This window comes from Myotis nattereri, assembly GCF_964212035.1.
Source record: "Myotis nattereri genome assembly, chromosome: X".
Taxonomy (NCBI): Eukaryota; Metazoa; Chordata; class Mammalia; order Chiroptera; family Vespertilionidae; genus Myotis; species Myotis nattereri.
This window is the reverse complement of record NC_138078.1, coordinates 109,941,389-109,961,734: the sequence shown is the minus strand read 5'-3', so window position 1 is coordinate 109,961,734 and position 20,346 is coordinate 109,941,389. Positions and strand designations below refer to the sequence as shown.

The following is a 20,346-nucleotide window of genomic DNA, read 5'->3' as shown; positions in this document are numbered from 1 at the left end:
GTAATCTAGTGAGTAAACTGGTTTCCTGAGTTCCGTTAGCTGCTCTAGTGAATGAAGCAAACCTAAGGATGGGGTCCTGGGAACCTCTCATTTATAGCCAGTTGGTCAGAAGCATAGTTAACAACCTGGACTTGTGATTGGCATCTGAAGTGGGGGTGGCTGTCTTGTGGGACTGAGCCCTTAACCTGTGGCATCTGATGCTGTCTCCAGGTAGATAGTGGCAGAACTGAGTTGAATTGTAGGACACCCAGCTGGTGTTGGAGAATTGCTTAGTATGGGGAGGGGACCCCTCACATTAGAATTGGTCCCATAATCTAACCCTTTTTCATTGATCACCCCTACCCCTAGGCTCGAGGCCTTGTACTATGCATGAGGAACACTAAATTATAAGAGGTGGCAGAAAGTGCTGATGAGATGCCTCTGGCTCTATCTACTATTTCAAAAAAGTGATCTTCAAAGCATGGAAATCATTGCTATAAGTGATCAACCAGCAAGAGCCGATTCTCACTCCTGACAGTAAGAGAAATTCCTAGGGTTAGGATTTAAAAAGAAAAGAAAAAGCTTCTAGATTTTTATGATCATAACTCTTTCCCAGTAAACCTCTCCCTGGTGTGTGTGTGTTTTAAAAGAAGCTTTGTTTTTTAGAAAAAGCATGATTACCATATGAAGAAATCAACTTTTCTGAGGGTTGAACCATATGAAATTACTGTTTGAGTATGTCAAGAAAGGTAGAATATTGGCAATTTCATATGGTTCAATCTAAAGAAAAAAGACTGAAACTAAAAGAGATATATGACATTCCTAAGTGAAAGACGGAATCTCTGACATGAATTATTCAAGCTCATAGGTTTAACATATTCCATTCACAATCACAAGGTAATTCTGAAGTTCATCAGGGGAAACAAATGACTGAGAATAAGCAAGGAAATTTTGAAATGAAGAGCAATGAGGAGGGAGATGCCATGCCACATAGTAAAAGGCATTATAGAGCTAGAGGAATTGCAATAGGGCACAAGCACAGACTGACAGATCAACAGAACAGGATACACAGCCCAGGATAGATCCTAGAATATGTAAACATCTAGGAGATGGTAAAAGCTGCATCACAGAATAGAGGGAGAAATGATTATTCCAAAAATGGTATATTAAGAAAAATAACATAAACGGAGCCACTTTAAAATGGAGCTGGAGCTGCCACATCAGAAAGACTGCTTTGCACATCTTACACCTCAAGCCTTGAAATGTTTAAACAGGGCAAAATAACCTTTGGGCTGGGCCTATGCAAACTTGTGCCCCAAAGAACTGTTTGCAAAGATAACAAGAAAGCAGATATCATGATTACAGGACTGATGACTACTGGACTGAAAATTAAAAACATTAAAAATATATTTTTATTGATTTCAGAGAGGAAGGGAGAGGGGGAGAGAGAGAGAAACATCAATGATGAGAGAGAATCATTGATTGGCTGCCTCCTGCACGCCCCACACCAGGGATCGGGAATTGAGCCCACAACCCGGGCATATGCTCTGACTGGGTATCAAACCATGACCTCCTGGTTTATAGGTCGATGCTCAACCACTGAGCCACACAGGCCAAGTTAAAACATTGTGTGTGTGTTTTTAAATTAAAAATATGTGTTTTTGTTGTTTTTTAGTTTGTTTTTTTTTTTTAACCGATTTTATAGAGCGAAAGGAACAAGGAGAAAGAAGAGAAAAACATTGGTTGGTGGCCTCCTGCACTAGCCCCAATCAGGAATTGAACCTGCAACCTGGGTATGTGTCCTGACTAGGAATTGAACCTTCGACCTTTTGGTGCACAGGACGATGCTCAACCAACTGAGCAACACCAGCCAGGGCTAAAAACATTGTTTAGAATTATGTTATCTGCACCAATACAAATGCCTTCCTTCTATTGATGTAATTGTTCCCCTTTCCTTTCTCACAAATATCCACTGCCTTTGCCTCTCAATCAGAACACTATTCAGGCTTCTACCTGAATCAGTGCTTCCCAAATAGTTATTCTTTGACCTCAAATAAGTTGTTCTTGTCTCTCACTGTGAAAGCCCTTTTTATCTTTAGGTTGACACATCCTTAAACAATTGGTAAACTATCTTTGTAAAAGTCAAATGATTACTGCACATATCATATCCCAGGTAAATCCAAAATATATTAGTAGTAAGTGCAAAAATTATAACAAAATTATTTAAAGAACTGTATATAAATGAATAGTCATATGATTATGGGATGGGGTAGGTCTTTTGCACAGAAAAGTAAAGTTAGAAACAAAAACCAGTAATAGATATAATTGCATAAAAATCTAAAAATATGTACAACAGTTCATAAACAGCATCAGAAGCCAAATGTTGAACTGGGAAAAATATGTGTAATGTCTGGCAAAGGGTTGATATCTTTAACATATAAAGACTTCTTACCAATCAGCAGAAAAACCTGGCTATCCTAGAAAAATAGGTGAAGGACATAAACAGAAAATTTACAAAAGAAATACAAAGGGTCAATTGATATCTGAAAAATGTGCAATCTGCTTATGATCGATGAAATTCAAATTAAAACAATGATAGAATTTGTTAGCTATTAGGTTCACAAGGAATTAGAAAGTGACAATAATTCCTGTTAATAATGAGAGTTGAGATGAACCACTCTTACTGCTGATGCAAGTATAAACTTATAACCTTTCTAGGGCACAAACTCCATTAAGAACCTTGGAATTATTTTTATCTTGTAACCTGTAAGTTGATTTCTAGGAATATAGCTGAAGGGTGCCATCACAAATGTGAAAAAATACAATGGTTTTTACTGCAATGTTATCATATTGGAGAATCAGAAACAGCCTAAATATTAAAAAACCGAGAAATTGTGTTTTTTTGTTAATCCTCACCCGAGGATATTTTTTCCACTGATCTTTAGAGAGAATAGAAGGGAGGGAGGGAGAGAGAGAGAGAGAGAGAAAGACAGAGAGAGAGAGAGAGAGAGAGAGAGAGAGAGAGAGAGAGAGAGGTGAGAGAGGCACATCAATTGGTTTTTTCCAACACAGGGCCGGGGATTGAATCTGCAACCCAGGTAGGTGTCCTTAACCGGGAATTGAACCCAAGACCCTTTGGTGCATGGGCCAACACTCTTAACCACTTAGCCACACTGGCCAGGGCGAGAAATTGTTATTTATGGCATGATGGAGGCAGAGATTGAAGTTATGTTGCTACAAACCAAGGAACTGTCAGGATTATCAGAAGCTGGAATACAGGAAGGATTCTCCCCTAGAGCACTCAAAAGGGGCATGGCCCTGCCAACACCTTGATATTAAACTTCCAGCCTCCAGAACTTTGAGAATACATCTTTGTTGTTTTAAAAAATATTTATGACCCGGCTGGTGTGGCTCAGTGTTTGAGTGTCGACCTGTGAACCAGGAGGTTATGGTTCGATTCCTGGTCAGGGCACAAGCCTGGGTTTCGGGCTTGGTCCCTAGTGAGGGGTGTGCAGGAGGCAGCTGATCAATGATTTTCTCTCATTGTTGTTTCAATCTCTCTCCCTCTCCCTTCTTTTTTGAAATCAATAAAAATATATTAAAACATTTATGACACATCCATATGGTGGAATATTGAGATAATTTAAAAAGATATTCTCAATATTTGATGACCTGGGGCAATATCCATTATATAATAAGTGGAAAAAGCAGGATACTAATTTTTATATACAGTAGGAACATAATTTTGTAAAACAAAACGTTCCATATACATGTATTATATATATTTATGCACACATGTACATACACATGCGCACACATACAAATATACATAAAAGAAAAACTATTAATTATTACACTGCATAGGTATTGGGCTTATAAGTAATTGTTGTTTTTTTATACTTTTCTATAATCTGTGCAAAGCAGATAACATAAAATTGACCATTTTAACCACTTTTAAGTGTATATGCATTCCTTTTAAAATTAGAAATAATGGTTTACAAATAAGCATGCAGTGAGCAGGCTCTAAACTTGCACCTACACTACCATTACAATAGTGTGACAATTATTTCTTTGTTTTGATAAAGGACAGGAAAGGATCACAACCCAGAGAGATGAAAGGTTTGATGGACTGGAGCAGCAGAATTGGGTGTCATCATGATGTGTATTATTCTGAAGGCATCTTTTCATTATAGGTTGAGATAAGTACCTTCAGGCTTTTCAGTGCTGAGGTAAGTGGAGACCAGCTCAGCCAAGAAAGCTATGGAGGGAAGCCGGGGGCCACTGAGACTTCGGAGGGACAAGTTACAGACAGGTGGAAAAACAAACTCAGCTGGGACTGATATTTAAAACTGGATTCAACTGAACCCAATTTAATATGCAAGCAGCTCCTCAGGAACATATATCAATTATATAAATCAAGATTTGTACCCTAGCCAGTTTTCTCAGTGGATAGAGCATCAGCCTGCAGACCAAAGGGTCCCGGGTTCGATTCCAGTCAAGGGCACATACCTCTGTTGCAGGCTCCTCCCGGGCCCAGGCCCCAGTCAGGGCTTGTGAAGGAGGCAACCAATCAATGTGTTTCTCTCACATCGATGTTTCTCTCTGTCTTTCCCTCTTCCTTCCACTCTCTCTAAAAATCAATGGAAAAATAACCTCGGGTGAGGATTAACAACAACAAAAAAGAAACAAAAAGAAATCAGGGATGGAAGAGGAGCCTTCCTACCTCCTGGAACCCTATTCTCTGTGGGAACTGAGGCCTTAAAAAAAAAAGATTTGCCCAGAAGAGGTCAGGAAGGCAGGCAAGCCTGTGGACTGGAGTTGAGTTAAAGGCACATACAAAACCTCAGAGTTGTTAATTCTGAGCCCTCCCTCAGACTTGCTTGTAACCCCCAACCTTACTTGGCCCGCTGATTTATTTTCAATCAAAATTGACTGATTCTAGGCTAAGCCAGTTACTCACTTTGGAACCTTGGATACCACCATGCTTTTGCCTCTGTAGCTAATAGAGAAAATCTGAGTTTCCCAGGCAACAATTAGGAAAACGCAGGGCGACTCCCACTAAGACACTGACCCATTTCAAATGTAGTTACTTCCTTAGCAAGGGAGTAAGGGACTATTGGAGCTTGGCTATGGAACAGCTCCTGGCTTATTTTGTTTCTTTCCAGTTTGTTTCACAGAGGTAAGGTGTGGCCAGGAAAGTAAGAGTGCCCTCCTCTCACTGTGGAGGCCCAGGGAGAGGGAGCTAGGAGGCTGCTTTGATGTCAACTATGCTTTGGTGGCAACTGTGGGAAAGAGAGGAAAGAAAAGTGGGCCTTGTCTGGAAGGGCTAAAAAGTCCTAAAAAAGCAGAGTATGTGAAAGAAATAGAAGCTTGGGCTGGAGCCAATAGCCCTGAGGTTAGCAGCAGAAATGCCCGGAGTGGAGGTTTGCATAGTATTTGTGTCAACAGTCATGATTCCCTTGGAATCCTGGCATTGCTCAGGGTTGGTGTTCTCTGCTGTTGTTACCAGCCCACCAACACTTCAAGGAATCTCCTCACTGCCCCGCTCCAACAACACTCCTCACCTGCATCTTCCTCTTCACTGTATCGAAGGGAAAGGAGAGGGTCTGGGTCACCGCAGCAGCCAGGCAGATGTTGGCAAAGTTCTGGAGGAGAGAGAAGCGATCTCGGGGTCCATTCCAGATTTTCTCCAGATTCATGTAAACTAGAAGAGAGCCAGCAGAGAAAGGGAGAGCACCTGCAAAACAAGGCCAGGAAGAGGCTGCTGAGGTCTAGGCAAACACCAGCTTGGGAACTTAAATGCCTGTGGGGCATCCGGGGCAAATAAACAGGACCCCCTCTGGGCTTGTTAAGACCATTCCAACCGAAGCACCAGGAAGGAACTTTCTTGGGTGATGATAATGTGCTCTATTTTCATAGGGGTTGTGTCTTTTGTCAAAATGCATCACATGGTTCGCAAAAGGTTTGCGCACTTTACTGTATGTAAATTTTACTTTAAAAAGTAATAAACAGCCCAGCCGGTGGTGCTCAGTTGGTTGAGCATCAACCTGTGAACCAAGAGGTCACCGGTTCGATTCCTGGTCAGGACACATGCCTGGGTTGTGGGCTTGATTCCCAGGGGAGGGCATGCAGGGGGGCAGCCAATGGATATCTGTATCCCTCTCCCTTCCTCTCTCTCTAAAAATCAATAAAAACATATTTTAAAAAACATTTACAAATATTGAAGTCTAATCTAGTTTATGATACAGGTATCAAAGGGTTGAGGGGTGAAGTGCATCTGATGTTTGCAACTTACATGCAAATCATCAAAAATATATAAGATGAACTGATGAATGGCTAGAAGGATGGATAGATGGACAGATATGTAATAAAGCAAAATGTTAATTATAGCATCTAGATGGTGGGTATATGTGCATTTCTAATTCTTTTAACATTTCTGAGTGTTTGAAATTGTAAAAAATAAAATGTTGGAAGAAAATCACTCTCATAAGAAAAAGTTAGTGCCTGTTCTTAATCAACTTTTGGAGGGTAGGAGGGAGTGGTCTCCAGCTGAGAAGGAAACATTCTGTGAAAACTGGAAAGAGGGAGGTTACTTGACCTTGGAAATGATGTGGCCATGTCAGGGTTCAGTGGGCACCCTGCACTGTATGGCATTCTCACCTTCCTAGGAAAATATGGTGAGCAAGGAGTACAGTAGATGGCAATTTCACAAACTTCCAGAAACTTTGGGAACCATCTTAATTTTACAGAGTGACTAAATTTCTCCCTCAAAAAGGGATTTAAAAGAGGGGATAGCCCAGCCGGCATGGCTCCGTGGTTGAGCGTCAACCTATGAACCAGGAGGTCACGGTTCGATTCCTGGTCAGGGCTGGATCCCCAGTGGGGAGCGTGCAGGAGGCAGCCTATCCATGATTCTCTCTCATCAACGTTTCTGTTTCTCTCTCTCTCTAAAATCAATAAAAACATATTTTTTTTTTTAAAAAAGAGGGGATAACACAGTGGGGTTGCTTGTCCTTAAAAAAATATAATACTTATATTTAATAAACACATTTAAAATGGTGAACCCGCCTTGGCTGGGTAGCTCAGTTGGCTGGAGCATCATCCATACACCAAAGATCACTGGTTTGAATCCCGTGGGTTGTGGGTTCAATCCTCAGTCAGGGCATGTACTGGAGGCAACCGATTGATGTTTCTCTCTCATATTAATGTCTCTCTCTCTCTCTCTCTCTCCCTCTCTAAAAATCAATAAACATATCCTTGAGTGAGGATTTAAAAAAAATTTCAAAAAGATGTACCAACCCCCCATTTACCTTCATTCAGAAAACATGTGTGAAATAGGTGTGCTGGGACCTAGGCCAGGTGCAGGAATACAAAGAAGAGTAAGTAGGCTAATTCCTGGAGAAGCTCACCATCTAGTGGTGAGACAGCTCATAGATGCCATAAGGGCAGGGCTGGAGCTGGGAGGGCTATACAAAATGCATTAGGTACACAAGGAGAGGAGTTAATTTTGCCTGGGGGAATCAAGAAGGATTTCACAGAAGATAGAACTTTTCAACTGGGTCTTGAGGAATGAATAGGAGTTCATCAGACATAGAGTAGACAGGAATTGTAGGCAGAGGGAACAGCATGTACAAAGGGAAAAATGTTTCCAGGAAATGCAAGTATTTCTGTATGGCTGGAGCATCAGTGCAAGTGGAGGTGTGACAGGAGAGGAGGTTAGACGAGCTGTTCTGAAGGATCTGGTAGGCTATAAAGAATTGGGGTTTTCCTCTGTAGTTCAGGAGGCAGTGAAGACTTTTGAGGAGGGCAGTGGAGTGAGGGTGGTGAAATGATCATTTTGCATTTAGAGAGATCACCACACCCTGGCTGCAGTGCACAGGGCAAACTGGGGTGGGAGAGAACCAAGACTGGGAGCAGATAAGAGGTGCTTCTTGTGTCTATGGGAAATATGGTGATGAGAGTGCAACCTAGGGCAGAGGAGATGGAGATGGAGAAGGGATAGATTTGAGAGTTCAAAGAGGTCATTTCAAAAGTACTTGGTGACTAAAGCAAGAGTGGAGTGAGAGGTAGAGTTGAAGTGAGTCTAGGTTTCTTCTGTCTCAGGCCACTGGGTGAAAGAAAGGTCTTATTAGGGGACACAGGAGGAGAGCAGGTGTGAGACTAACGAGTTTGATGTGCCAAGGGAGCATCAGGTGAGGGTGTCCAATAGCAGGTATTCATACTGCCACTGGGAATTGGTAGCAGCCAGTGGTTAAGAGTGAGGGCTCTGGGTTATATTGCTAAATTCCTTCACTTTCTATCCATGTGACCATGGCAGGTAACTTAGCTTCCCTAAGCATCTATTTCCTCATCTGTAAAATGAGGCTTAAATGAGAATCTGTATGTACAGCATTTAACTCACTGCCTGGCACATAGTAAGCACCAATAAATGTTACTATAGAGATTATATCAGGGGTCATTAGAGTATAATGATACTGTTCAAGCTACTAGCTTAGATGAGGCCACCTAGGGAGGGTATGGAGGGTGAAGGAAACGTTAAGGAAGGAGCTGGGGGAATAGCGATATGTAGGGGGCTAGCAGTGTCAGATGAGCCAGATGAGTCAGACAAGAAAGCTGCCAGAGACATAAGAAAGACATCCAGGAAACAGTGGGGTCCTAGAAGCCAAGTTTCCAGAAGGAGGTGTAATCAATCTCATCAAATGTTGCAACAAAGGTCAGACAAAGAGCAAAAGTCTGCTGTATTGGCCATTGGGGATCCCGGTGACCTGTGTGTGTGTAGTCCTGGCACAGGCTCCAAAGACCACAGAAGCTACAACTGCTACCCTGGTTGTGCTCATGTTTGCATGTATGCACACTGAGACTCCTTCCCATAGTTGGATGAGGAGTGTGTGGGATTGTCTTCCTATCAGTTTGTTCAGAGGCATCTCCATGCACTGTCATCCACCCCTCTCTGGGATGCAAAAGGTCAAAGTTAGGAGTGGGGTATACAGATGTGGAATAGAATGAAGTTAAGTGGCCCTATATGGACTTATCCATATGACCTTGACCTCAATAAAGTGTATTAACTGGTTACAAAGGCATACAATTATTCATATATGTCAAAGAATGCAGCCTTTCCTTGGACAAGGAAAAAATTTCCATCTTACCTAAAACTGTAAGGGAAACTCCTCGATAAAGGGCCAGGAATCCTTCCTGTTGATAAACAGTAGAAAAAGCATGGAGGATCCCCCTATAAGATGGTTCCAGCATATTCTGCACAATCAAGCGCGTTTTGATGAGGTCTGTAGGATACGTTACAATGGTGGAAACCATGCCTGCAAGACTTCCAGCCATGATGGCACTCCACTGGGATATATGGCCCAGGTCATCCATGAAGAGTACGACAAACCTGGGAGGAAACAGAGGATGAAGGACAAGGGAATCAGCTATAGACTGTGCTAGAGTGTTCTACATTACTCTCACATCTTCCAGCATTTGGAAATGCTTTACAAAGTGAAAACTACCATATTAATGAATTAGGATTAATGACTAACACATTCAGCTCTACTATATTTATACTAGAGGCCTGGTGCATGAAATTTGTGCAGTCAGGGGGGAGGGGGGGTCCTTCAGCCTGTCCTGCACCCTCTCGCAGTCTGGGAGCCCTTGGGGGATTTCCGACTGACAGGGAGCAAGCTTAAGCCAGCAGTTGGACATCCTTAGTGCTGCTGCAGAGGCAGGAGAGGTCCCCCCCTCCCCCTCCACCGCCGCCACCACCACCACCACTACCACCACCGTTGCACTGGGTTCTGGCTGGGAAGCACTCCCCTTGTGGGAGAGCACAGACCACCAGGGGGCAGCTCCTGTGTTGAGTGTCTTCCCCCTGGTGGTCAGTGCATGTCATAGCAACCAGTCGTTCTGCCATTGGGCCGAAACCGAGGGGTCCCAGATTGCGAGAGGGTGCAGGCCAGGCCAAGGGACCCCACCAGTGCACAATCAGGCTGGGGAGGTACGTGGGAGGTTGGCCAGCCGGGAAGGCTCCAGGGCATGTCTGGCCTGTCTTGCTCAGTCCTGATCGGCTGGACCCCAGCAGCAAGCTAACCTACTGGTCCGAGTGTCTGCCCCCTGGTGGTCAGTGCATGCCATAGCAAGCAGTTGAGTGGCTTTAGCATATCATTAGCATATTACGCTTTGATTGGGTGAATGGCCAACTGGACGACTGGACACTTATATTAGGCTTTTATTATATAGGATAATTCTAGTTAGCTATAGGGAAAAGATGCCCAACTCTCTTATTTATAGCTAACTTAAGTCCTTCCCATTTCACTTTAAGAATTTCCGTTGTTTATCCACATAACTGTCAACTCTGGCTTGCCTGTGGGGTGTAAATTTGCAGAAGTACTTGGTAAATATCAAATTGTAATGTATTACTTTGCTTCTGTTGAAACTTAAAAGAAATGAAATCGCTTAAAATGATGACTTTGAACACCCCCAGAAATTAAGTTTAAAAAACATATTAGCTTAATTATAAGAGAAGCAGCACCCCACTAATTGTCAGGGAAATAAAAACAATAACAAGATACAATTTCTCACCTAGCAGATTGGTAAGGATTAAAAAGTCTTATAATATTAAGTGATGGTGAGGATGAGTGGAAACAGGACCTCTCATTCACTGCTTGTGGAAGTGTAAATAGGTATGGCCACTTTGTGGTATCTAGTAAAAAAAAAGCTGCCTACTTTCACTCCAGCAATTCCATATCTAGGTGCATATCTTAGAGAAATTCTTGTACATGTACATATGAACACACATATATCATTGTTAGTAAGTGTGAAAAAGTCAAACCACTATAAAATGGACACTATAGTTTAAATGAATGAGCTTAGAACTATGTAATAACATAAACACATCATAAAATTAGTGAAAAAAGCAAGTTGCGGAATGACTTATAATCTATGACAATGATCTATTTTATTTTTTCTTAAATATATTTTTATTGATTTCAGAGAGGAAGGGAGAGGGATAGAGAGATAGAAACATCAATGATGAGAGAATCATTGACCAGCTGCCTCCTGCACACCCCCTACTGGGGATCGAGCCCGAAAACCAGGCATGTGCCCTTGATTGGAATCGAACCCGGGACCCTTCAGTCCATAGGGTGACGCTCTAGCCACTGAGCAAAACCAGCTAGGGCAGTGGTCGGCAAACTGCGACTCACGAGCCACATGCGGCTCTTTGGCCCCTTGAGTGTGGCTCTTCCACAAAGTACCATGCGTGGGCGCGAACGTACAGTGCGATTGAAACTTCGTGGCCCACGCGCAAAAGTCGGTATTTTGTGGAAGAGCCACACTCAAGGGGCCAAAGAGCCGCATGTGGCTTGCAAGCCGCAGTTTGCTGACCACTGAGCTAGGGCGACAATGATCCATTTAAATTAAGAAACACATCCACAAAATCATACCTTATATTATTCATGGAGAGATATAGATACATATAAAAACTATAAAATAGACCTTTGGGAAAGTGGAAGAGGGGATGAACTGGGAAAGAGAGTGAAGAGGACTGTAGCTTGATCTATAACATTTTATTTTCTATATTAAAAAAAATTGAGGTATCTTTTATACTACCACGATGTCAATTCTGGATGTGGGTATTTGCTAGATTATGTTTTGTGTTTCTCTGCAGTTTTACAATGCAGTAAAAAATGGCTTTGGGTGGGCTTTTCCAAATGCAAAATAGAAAGCCATTTTGTTACAGTTCCTCTTTTTGGAAGGAGCACATCCCCAGGCACGAGGGCCTATTCAGCAGAAGTTGTTATAAGGGGACTTTTATATGACACATGTTTCTTGGTCAAGAACAAAGGAATTTCACTCCATCTTGCTGATCAGGATAAAATAATAAAGGTCTTGAAAATTAGGGGGGGAAAGATTTCTGCCACAGTGGGGAGGGAGAGAGGGAGAGAGATAGTAAGGGTTTAAATAAAAGAAAAGTGAACAGCCGAAACCGGTTTGGCTCAGTGGATAGACCGTCAGCCTGTGGACTGAAAGGTCCCAGGTTCGATTCCGGTCAAGGGCATGTACCTGGGTTGCGGGCATATCCCCAGTAGGAGATGTGCAGGAGGCAGCTGATCTATGTTTCTCTCTCATTGATGTTTCTAACTCTCTATCTCTCTCCCTTCCTCTCTGTAAAAAATCAATAAAATATATTTAAGAAAAAAAAAAAGAAAAGTGAACAGAGCTAGGATAAAATAAATGTATTGTAGAACATCCCTAGTGCTTTGGCTTTCAAATTTCCAATGAAGTGGTGCCTTTCCTGCTCCTCCAGTTTGGCAGAAAACCAGGGCCCTAAATAAGATGAGTGGGTGTTTAGGTGCAGTTATTTAAGGGGTTCTAAGATGGCTCCTTGCTCCCAAGTAAACACTCATTGATAAAACAAACATCTCCTTCAAGCTGTAGGAAAATCTTGACTTCATTTTGTTAATGTACTTTAACTGCACCACCTGAAACAGTCAGCTGAGTTAGCCAGCTACCTTTTAAAGATGCAGGTAACTAAATCTGGCAATCACCAATGGACCATTTACCTCAGTTTCACTCCCTGCACACTTCCTTGTTTCTTCTGTTTAAATGTTTTTATTTATTTTAGAGAGAGAGAGGAAGGGAAAGGGAGAGATAGATAGAAACATTGATGAGAGAGACATCAATAGGCTGCCTCCTGCGCACACCCTACTGAGGATGAAGCCCACAACCTGGGCATGTGCCATGACCAGGAATCGAGCCAGTGACCTTTTGGTGCTTGGGACAATGCTCAACCACTGAGCCACACCAGCTGGGCCACGCTTCCTTGTTTCTTACTCCTCTGTCCTCTGGCCAGTCCAGTTGGGGTGGGGGGGGGACCTTAGAAGGGGAAGGGGAGATTGAGGAAATGAAAATGCTTGACTGGAGGAGTGGGCCGCAGCAAATTGGAACAATCTGAAGATGGAGTTCGAAATGCCAAAGGAAACACAATTCATTCTCATTGCCTTGTCCTTATTCTCTATCCCACTTGGCCATTTCCATGGCATTAATTAATCCATTACCCATTTATTAAATATCTACGTGACAGACACTGTGCTAACACTCAGCATAGATTACAAGAAAGTTCAACAGTCCTGCTGAAAAAACAACTGATAAGGGTAACAGGAGAGGAAATAAGCTTTTGGTTGACTGAATGACTTGATGAACTAGGAATAAGAACCCTGTCTTATATCAGATTGCCTTATAAAGTCATGTCTTACTATCAAATACACAAAATGAAAAGAAAAAACCCCCAGCCTGGCTGGCATGGCTCAGTGGTTGAGCATCGACCCATGAACCAGGAGGTCACGGTTAGATTCCCAGTCAGGCAAATGCCCGGCTTGTGGGCTCGACCCCCAGTAGGGGGCATGCTGGAGGCAGCTGATCCATGATTCTCTCTCATCATTGATGTTTCTCTCTCTTTCCCTCTCCCTTCCTCTCTGAAATCAATAAAAAATATTTTAAGCCAAAACCGGTTTGGATAGAGCGTCGGCCTGCGGACTGAAAGGTCCCAGGTTCGATTCCGGTCAAGGGCATGTACCTTGGTTGCGGGCACATTCCCAGTAGGAGATGTGCAGGAGGCAGCTGATCGATGTTTCTCTCTCATTGATGTTTCTATCTCTCTCCCTTCCTCTCTGTAAAAAATCAATAAAATATATATATAAAAAATATTTTAAAAAGTAAAAACCAAAGGAAGTCCCTTCTTCTCAAACTTTGACCATCTGACATGGAGACAATGACCACTAATGGTTCCCCTTGGAATCACAGAGTCAAGGCAGGCAACCCTAAGAGGTCATCGATAATGTCATCCTGGTTCCCACATCTTAAGATCTTGTCTGATTGGCCAGGGCACCAGTGTTCCCCTTTATGTTCTTCTCTCCCCCACCCCCACAAGCTGGTGAACAGCAGTAACCCCTTCTTTTCAGCTACACAAATATTACACACACCCTGGATATATGTAGTTAGAACTGCTAACACTTTGACCTAATACAGGTTAGCAGCCAAACACAAGCTCATGAAGTCATTATACAATAAGGAGTTGGTGTTGGTTATGAACAATTTCAGAGCTGTAGAGATCCAAACCAATGCTTATACAGCTAGACAAGTAGTTGTGGTGTAAAGTTGGATGAGGGTCTACTATTTGATGTATTTGCAAGCCATCTTTTGTGTTAGGTTTTATTTATTTATTACAAGTCCCTAGCTCCTAATAGATACTCCTGAGCAGACTCTTTTGATCATTAACCCAAGCAAGTAGACATTTCAGCATCACAATGGTGGGCAGAGTCCTGGACTGTGAAGCCAGAAGACCTGGTTTCAAGCTCCAGGTCTGTCATTAATTGTGTGTGTGGACAAATTATTTAACCACCCCATTCTCTGAACATTTGGGATGTTTGTTTTGCTGAAATCCATGATCATAAGCTTTACCCCCAGTCAACTATTTTACAAATTCATGGTCAGGAAAGAGTAGAGATGAATCAGTATAATGATGGAGCAAAAGTATCTTCTTTATGTAGGAAGGATGGCACCATGATTAATCAACTATTTTGCTTTCTACCTATGCCTTGTCATTCGCTGAAATACTACCTTCTAGTTTCAAGAAAGAAAATAATATTTTCTTTGTCCCCTGCCCTCCCCCCGCCCCCACCCCATTGTCCTCTCGCCAGCCAAGAAAATCTTGCAAGGGAAAAAAATATTAGCAAACCTAGCTCGATAACTATCTCTTCTTCCTCTCCCACACATCAAATCTTCTTTACTCCCACTGTCACCAGTCTATTTCAGGTGCCCTCAACTGTCACAAGGAATAGTGCAATAGGTTCCTAACTGGTCCTGCCACCCCTCTCCAGTCTTCCTCCTCTCTAGTCATCCTACCCTGCTTCCAGGTGACAATTATTCCTGAATTGCTTTAATCAGAGCACTTTCCCCTCAAAAAACTCCCACAGCTACTCTTGCATACCAAGTAAAGTCCATACTCCTTAACCCGACCCTCCAACATCTGATTCTAACCTGCTTTTCTGGTTGTATTTCCCATTACTGCTGTAGACACACCTTATGCTCCAGTCATGCTACATGCCTTCCCACCCCTGCACTTTTGCTCATGACATTACCTGCAATATCTTTCGCCCCATCTTTGCCCAGCAAACTCCTACTCATTCTCGTAAGACCAAACTCAGATGGTTTTTCTCCTCTGTGAAGTCTTCACATCTATTCCTCCTCATCCATCACTGGAAGTCTTTCCTTCTGTAGCACTTCAACCATGGCAATCACACGCTATGGACACACTACTCTTATTCTTCTATTACTTTTCAGTTCTGGGGCACAGGGACCATGCCCCTTTCATCCTTGCCTCATTCCCAGTATTAATGCACATGATGAGTACTTAATGAAGACTTGTTAAATTAATGTGAAATAAAGACAGAGAGAAAGGCAGCATGATGTAGTAGAATATGAGATTTGAAGTTAGAAAGCCCAGTCGTCATTGACGAATGGTATGGCCAGTCTGAGTACAATTCTGCATCTGTAAAATGGGCATATTTCTCATGTTATGGACCTTACAGGGAAGGAGGCAGGAATTTTAAAAAAAAATCAATGATGTACACATGCATGTATACACACACACATAAAATAACTCTATAGAGGTGATATATGTTAATTAGCACGACTGAGGTAATAATTTCACAGTGTATATAAAATATCAAGTTGTACACTTTAAATATAAACAATTTTTGTGTCAATGACATCTCAGTAAAACTTTTAAAAATCAAATGATGTATATATACTAGGCCAGTGGTCGGCAAACTCATTAGTCAACAGAGCCAAATATCAACAGTACAACGATTGAAATTTCTTTTGAGAGCCAAATTTTTTAAACTTAAACTATATAGGTAGGTACATTGTTATTAGCTTAATTAGGGTACTCCTAAGGCTTAGGAAGAGCCACATTCAAGGGGCCAAAGAGCCGCATGTGGCTCACGAGCCGCAGTTTGCCGACCACTGTACTAGGTGGTTAGCAGAAAAGCCACAATACTTAAACCAGCCTTTGAAGGTCTGCCTTTCTCCCCTGGGTTTGCTTTGTGGAGGAGAAAGTGAAGTGGGGAGAAGATGAGCCATTAAAACTCAGCTGTTTACAGACTTTAGGCCAGAAGTTACTGAGGGCAATGGAGTGCTGGGGAGGAAAGAGAGCCTTGACAGAAACGCCTGGTGCTCTCACTACCTTCCCTTCCCAGAGGAAGACAAGGTAACTCTACTCCCAGGCTTCGGTGAAATGAGCCCTGGCCTGGAGGACTCCGTGATAAGGCTGATTGAGGTAATAATTTCACAGTGTACACTAGTATTACATCTTGCTTGTCAGCTGCCAGGTGAGCCTTCCAGCTCTGGAAGGGGAACAAGGTGGCATGCCTGCGCCTCTACCCTTACAGCACTGTGTTCCCCTCCCAGAGTCAAAGGCAAAATTCTTTGACTATTAGCCTCCAAGGCTGAACAATGTGGTCAAGACTGTGGGCTGTTTGTCTAATTCAGATCCCAGGTCAGTCTTCAGAGCTGGCACTGTATTCTCCTTCCTAATATAGGAATATCCCCTCTACTTGAAATTCCATCACTTACCATTTCATTATTTTAGGCTTTGTTTCCAGCTTAAAGGAAAACATCTTTGAGCTCTGAGGAAGCTTTAAGACTCATCTGGCCTCATCCTTTCCTAAGAAGCAGCTGTTGAGGTAAGCCTGAAGCCTTAGCAGAGAATGAGGCCAGTGAGCCTGAGGAGAAGCTCTGGCCTCTGCTGGACCCTAAAGGCAGGCTTCATTTATGTGCATGTGTGTAGAAATCTGTGGCCTTTTTGTGGCACTGGATTGAGCCCTCTGCCCCTCTCAAACACTTTCTTCTGTGGGCTTTGGTCACACACAGTTGCATACACAGGCCTTCCAACGGGTCTCTCCTAGGCTAGCCAAAGCAGTTTCCAAGTTGGTGGACGGTGGGAATGGTTAGGAGCCATCTGTGGAGATCTCTTCACTCCGTCCTCCAAATCTCCTTTTTTCCCATTCCACCTCCTCACCCATCCAACCCGTTGAGCCTCTCTGGGCCAGTGCTGCCCCCACAAAACCGCACCTGGAAGGGCAGGAATCCCAAGAGCACGTGACAAACGTGGGGATTGCGCTTTGGGCCCTAGTTGTCACCTTTTCGCCAAACTGCTCCGAGGGGCTCCCACGCGATCAGGAAAGGGGCTGGTGCCCACGGCAGGGCCCTGACCCCGGGAACCCCAGCGATCCCTCCTCCTGGCCCCGCCCGCCCGCTCGCCCGGCCCTTACTTGCGGTAGGCAGTGAGTTGCACGGCGCTGTAAGGGAAGAGGCGCAGGCACGCCACCGCGTTCCCCTTCCACAGAGCCCGGGGCCCCTCGGCTCGCCACACGCCAAGCCCCGCGGCCCAGGGCCCCCGGCCGTGACCCCGCACCACGCCGACCTGGGCTAGCACGGTGGCGAGCTCCAGCGGCGCGGTGAGGCTCAAGCTGAGCACGCCCGCCAGCCCCGCGCACAGCAGCCGCTGGCTTCCAGTCAACCGGACGTCACGTCGCCATGTCGCCATCGCGCCCCACCAGCCGAGCCCCGGCCCGGGACTCCGGGACACCAAGTGTCTCGGGCCTGGGGTTCCCGGGTTCCCGGGCTCTCGGCGGAGGGGGCGGGCATGGCCCGCCCGAAGGGGGACGGACGCGCGGCGGGCCGGGAAGCCGGTCCCGCCCTGGCGGCTTCAGGGGTGGGGTGGATGGGGTGGGTGGGGCGGAGGAGGCCTCCGGAGTCGGAAGCCTCTCGGATTTGCCATCTGCTCTGCAGTTGGCAAGTTTCTGTTTGCTGTTGAGAAAGAGTCACCGTGTTCTCTCCAGGCCCAGCCAGTTAGACTCTTGTTTCCTAAGTATTCAGGGTTGCCTCTCTTCTTGTTTACCCTGTAAGGATTCAGAACCAGTCACCCTAAGATGTGCCTCTGTGGTATGCAGACTATTTTGAGCTAAAAGGAACAACAGAGACCCTGCAGGTTCATGATAAACCTTTACCTCTCCTTTAAAGAATTTAAATTAGGGCCCTTGCACATAAAAAGACTTATCATCAGAAATGACTTTTTATGATCTATCTATAAGGCAGGGCAAACTTCTAATTACCCAATACCTGCTCCTCTTATCAGCCTGGGAATGACCTTTCTCTCCACTAAAGCCCCAAGGCACTTTACTCATCCTTAGCTTGGAATGCCATATATACCTCATTTTTCCTTTCTGTCTCTGAACCTCTCATGCATGTGAGGTCCCCATAAATACATATGTAATTAAATTTATTGTCTCTTGTTAGTTTGTCTCATGTCTATTTAATATTAGACCAGCTGAAGGAACTAGAAAGGTAGAGGAAAGTTTCTTCCTACCCCACAACCCCACTACTCCTCTTCCATATTCTACCTCACCCCTTTCTCCCCTGGCTTCTGTTCTTTTTCCTCCAACCTCTTTTATTTTTCTATCCCAAGACAAAGCCATGCAGATTTCTAAGTGCAGAAGGAAAAATCTATAACACACACACTGCTACCTATCAGACACTTGTCATATATTGGGCTTTACATACATTATGTCATTAATCCTCATAACAGCCCTTAGTAAGTACAGTCTCATTTATTGCCCTCATTTGGAGAGGCTGTACGTGTGGTGGTTAGAACCTGGACTCTGGAAACCGCATTACAATTTTGGCTCTTCAGGTTACCAGCCGTGTGCCCTTGGGGAAGTCAATTTTCCTCTCTGTGCCTCAGTTGCTTGCAGGGGTGGGGAACATTTGGCTCATGAAATCATTTAGTCTGGCCCTGCCAAGGCATTAGGGTTGAGTTAATTAAATGTTTGGCCAAATTATAGCAGGTTAATTTTTTAAATTTATCTTTATTTTCGAAAGTATTACAGATGTCCCCTTTGTTTTTTTTCCCCATTGACCCACTCCATCCCACACGCTATCCTCCCAGGCTTTCACCACAGTATTGTCTGTCCGTGGGCTATACATATTTCAATATATGTTCCCAGTTAATCTCTCCCCACCCCATTCCCACCTCCGCCTTCCATCTGAAATTGGTCAGCCTGTTTCATGCTTCTCTGTCTCTGGATCTATCTTGTTCACCAGTTTATTTTGTTACTTAGATTCCACATATGAATGAGATTATGTGATACTTATCTTTCTCTGACTGGCTTATTTCGCTTAGCATAATACTCTGCAGGTCCATCCATGCTGTTGCAAATGGTAAGGGTTCCTTCATTTTTACCGATGCATAGTATTCCATGGTGTAAATATCCCACAATTTTTTAATCCACTCATCTGCTGATGAGCACTTGGGCTGTTTCCAAATCTTAGCTATTGTAAATTGCACTGCTATTAACACAGGAGTGCATATATTCTTTCTGATTGGTGTTTCAGGTTTCTTAGGATATATTCCTAGAAGTGGTATCACTGGGTCAAATGGCAATTACGTTTTTAATTTTTTGAGGAAACTTCATACTATTTTCCATAGTGGCTGCACCAGTCTGCATTTCCACCAGCAGTGCAGAAGGGTTCCTTTTTCTCCACATCCTCTCCAGCACTTGTCATTTGTTGATTTATTGATGATAGTCATTCTGACAGGTGTGAGGTGATACCTCATTGTTGTTTTAATTTGCATCTCTTGGATTGCAGGAAGCCACTCTTTGTCTTCACTAGCAGAGAAGTGCAAACAAGGATCCGGGAACGCTGGTGAACCTTGAACCCATGGCAAGGGCTAGAGTTATGCACTGATTGTCTAGTCCAGATAGTGGGGGCTCAAGCTATTTCCTAATCAAATAGTCTCAGAGTAAATCCTTCTAATATTTACTGACCTTTAAGATTGTCTGTTACCACAATTACCTGCCTGACTAAGAGCTAGATGTGTATCCAAAGTTGAATAAAAGGCTGCGGAGGCCTGAGCACCAGTGGAAGTCCTTTCTCTTACATTGGGCTTGCCTTCCTGGCCCCCAATATTTCCAAATTATTATTTCTTGTCTCGTCTCTTTCATTTGCGTGAGGCCCCTCCTCCAGATCCTGAACCCTGAATCACTCAGGACATGGGGAACACTCACACGAATGATTAGTGACTTTGAGAATTTTTTAATATATCTTGTGGCCTTCTGTATGTCCACTTTGGAGAAGTGTCTATTTAGGTCCTTTAGCAGGCTAATTTTTTAAAAAATCTTTATTGTTGAAAGTATTACATATGTTCCCTTTTTTCCTCCATTGACCCCCCTTCAGCCTGCCCCCACCCTCTGCCGCAGGCTTTCACTACCCTATTGTCTAGCAGGCTAATTTTTCTATTTTTATTTTTGTAAT

The 20,346-nt window shown here is 43.7% G+C and overlaps 1 protein-coding gene across 1 annotated transcript in view; it reads right to left on the bottom strand.

The window, feature by feature from the left end:
* The window catches only part of SLC25A43 (solute carrier family 25 member 43), a gene marked incomplete at its 5' end in the record, with an annotated part of 36,502 nt that extends 18,924 nt beyond the window's left edge, over window positions 1-17,578 (bottom strand). The window contains 3 exons of the mRNA XM_081080972.1: window positions 5,544-5,716; window positions 9,126-9,367; window positions 17,304-17,578. Of these exons, the coding sequence (XP_080937098.1) occupies window positions 5,544-5,716; window positions 9,126-9,367; window positions 17,304-17,578 (690 nt within the window). The remainder of the gene's footprint in view (window positions 1-5,543; window positions 5,717-9,125; window positions 9,368-17,303) is intronic.
* Between the last annotated feature and the right edge of the window lie 2,768 nt (window positions 17,579-20,346).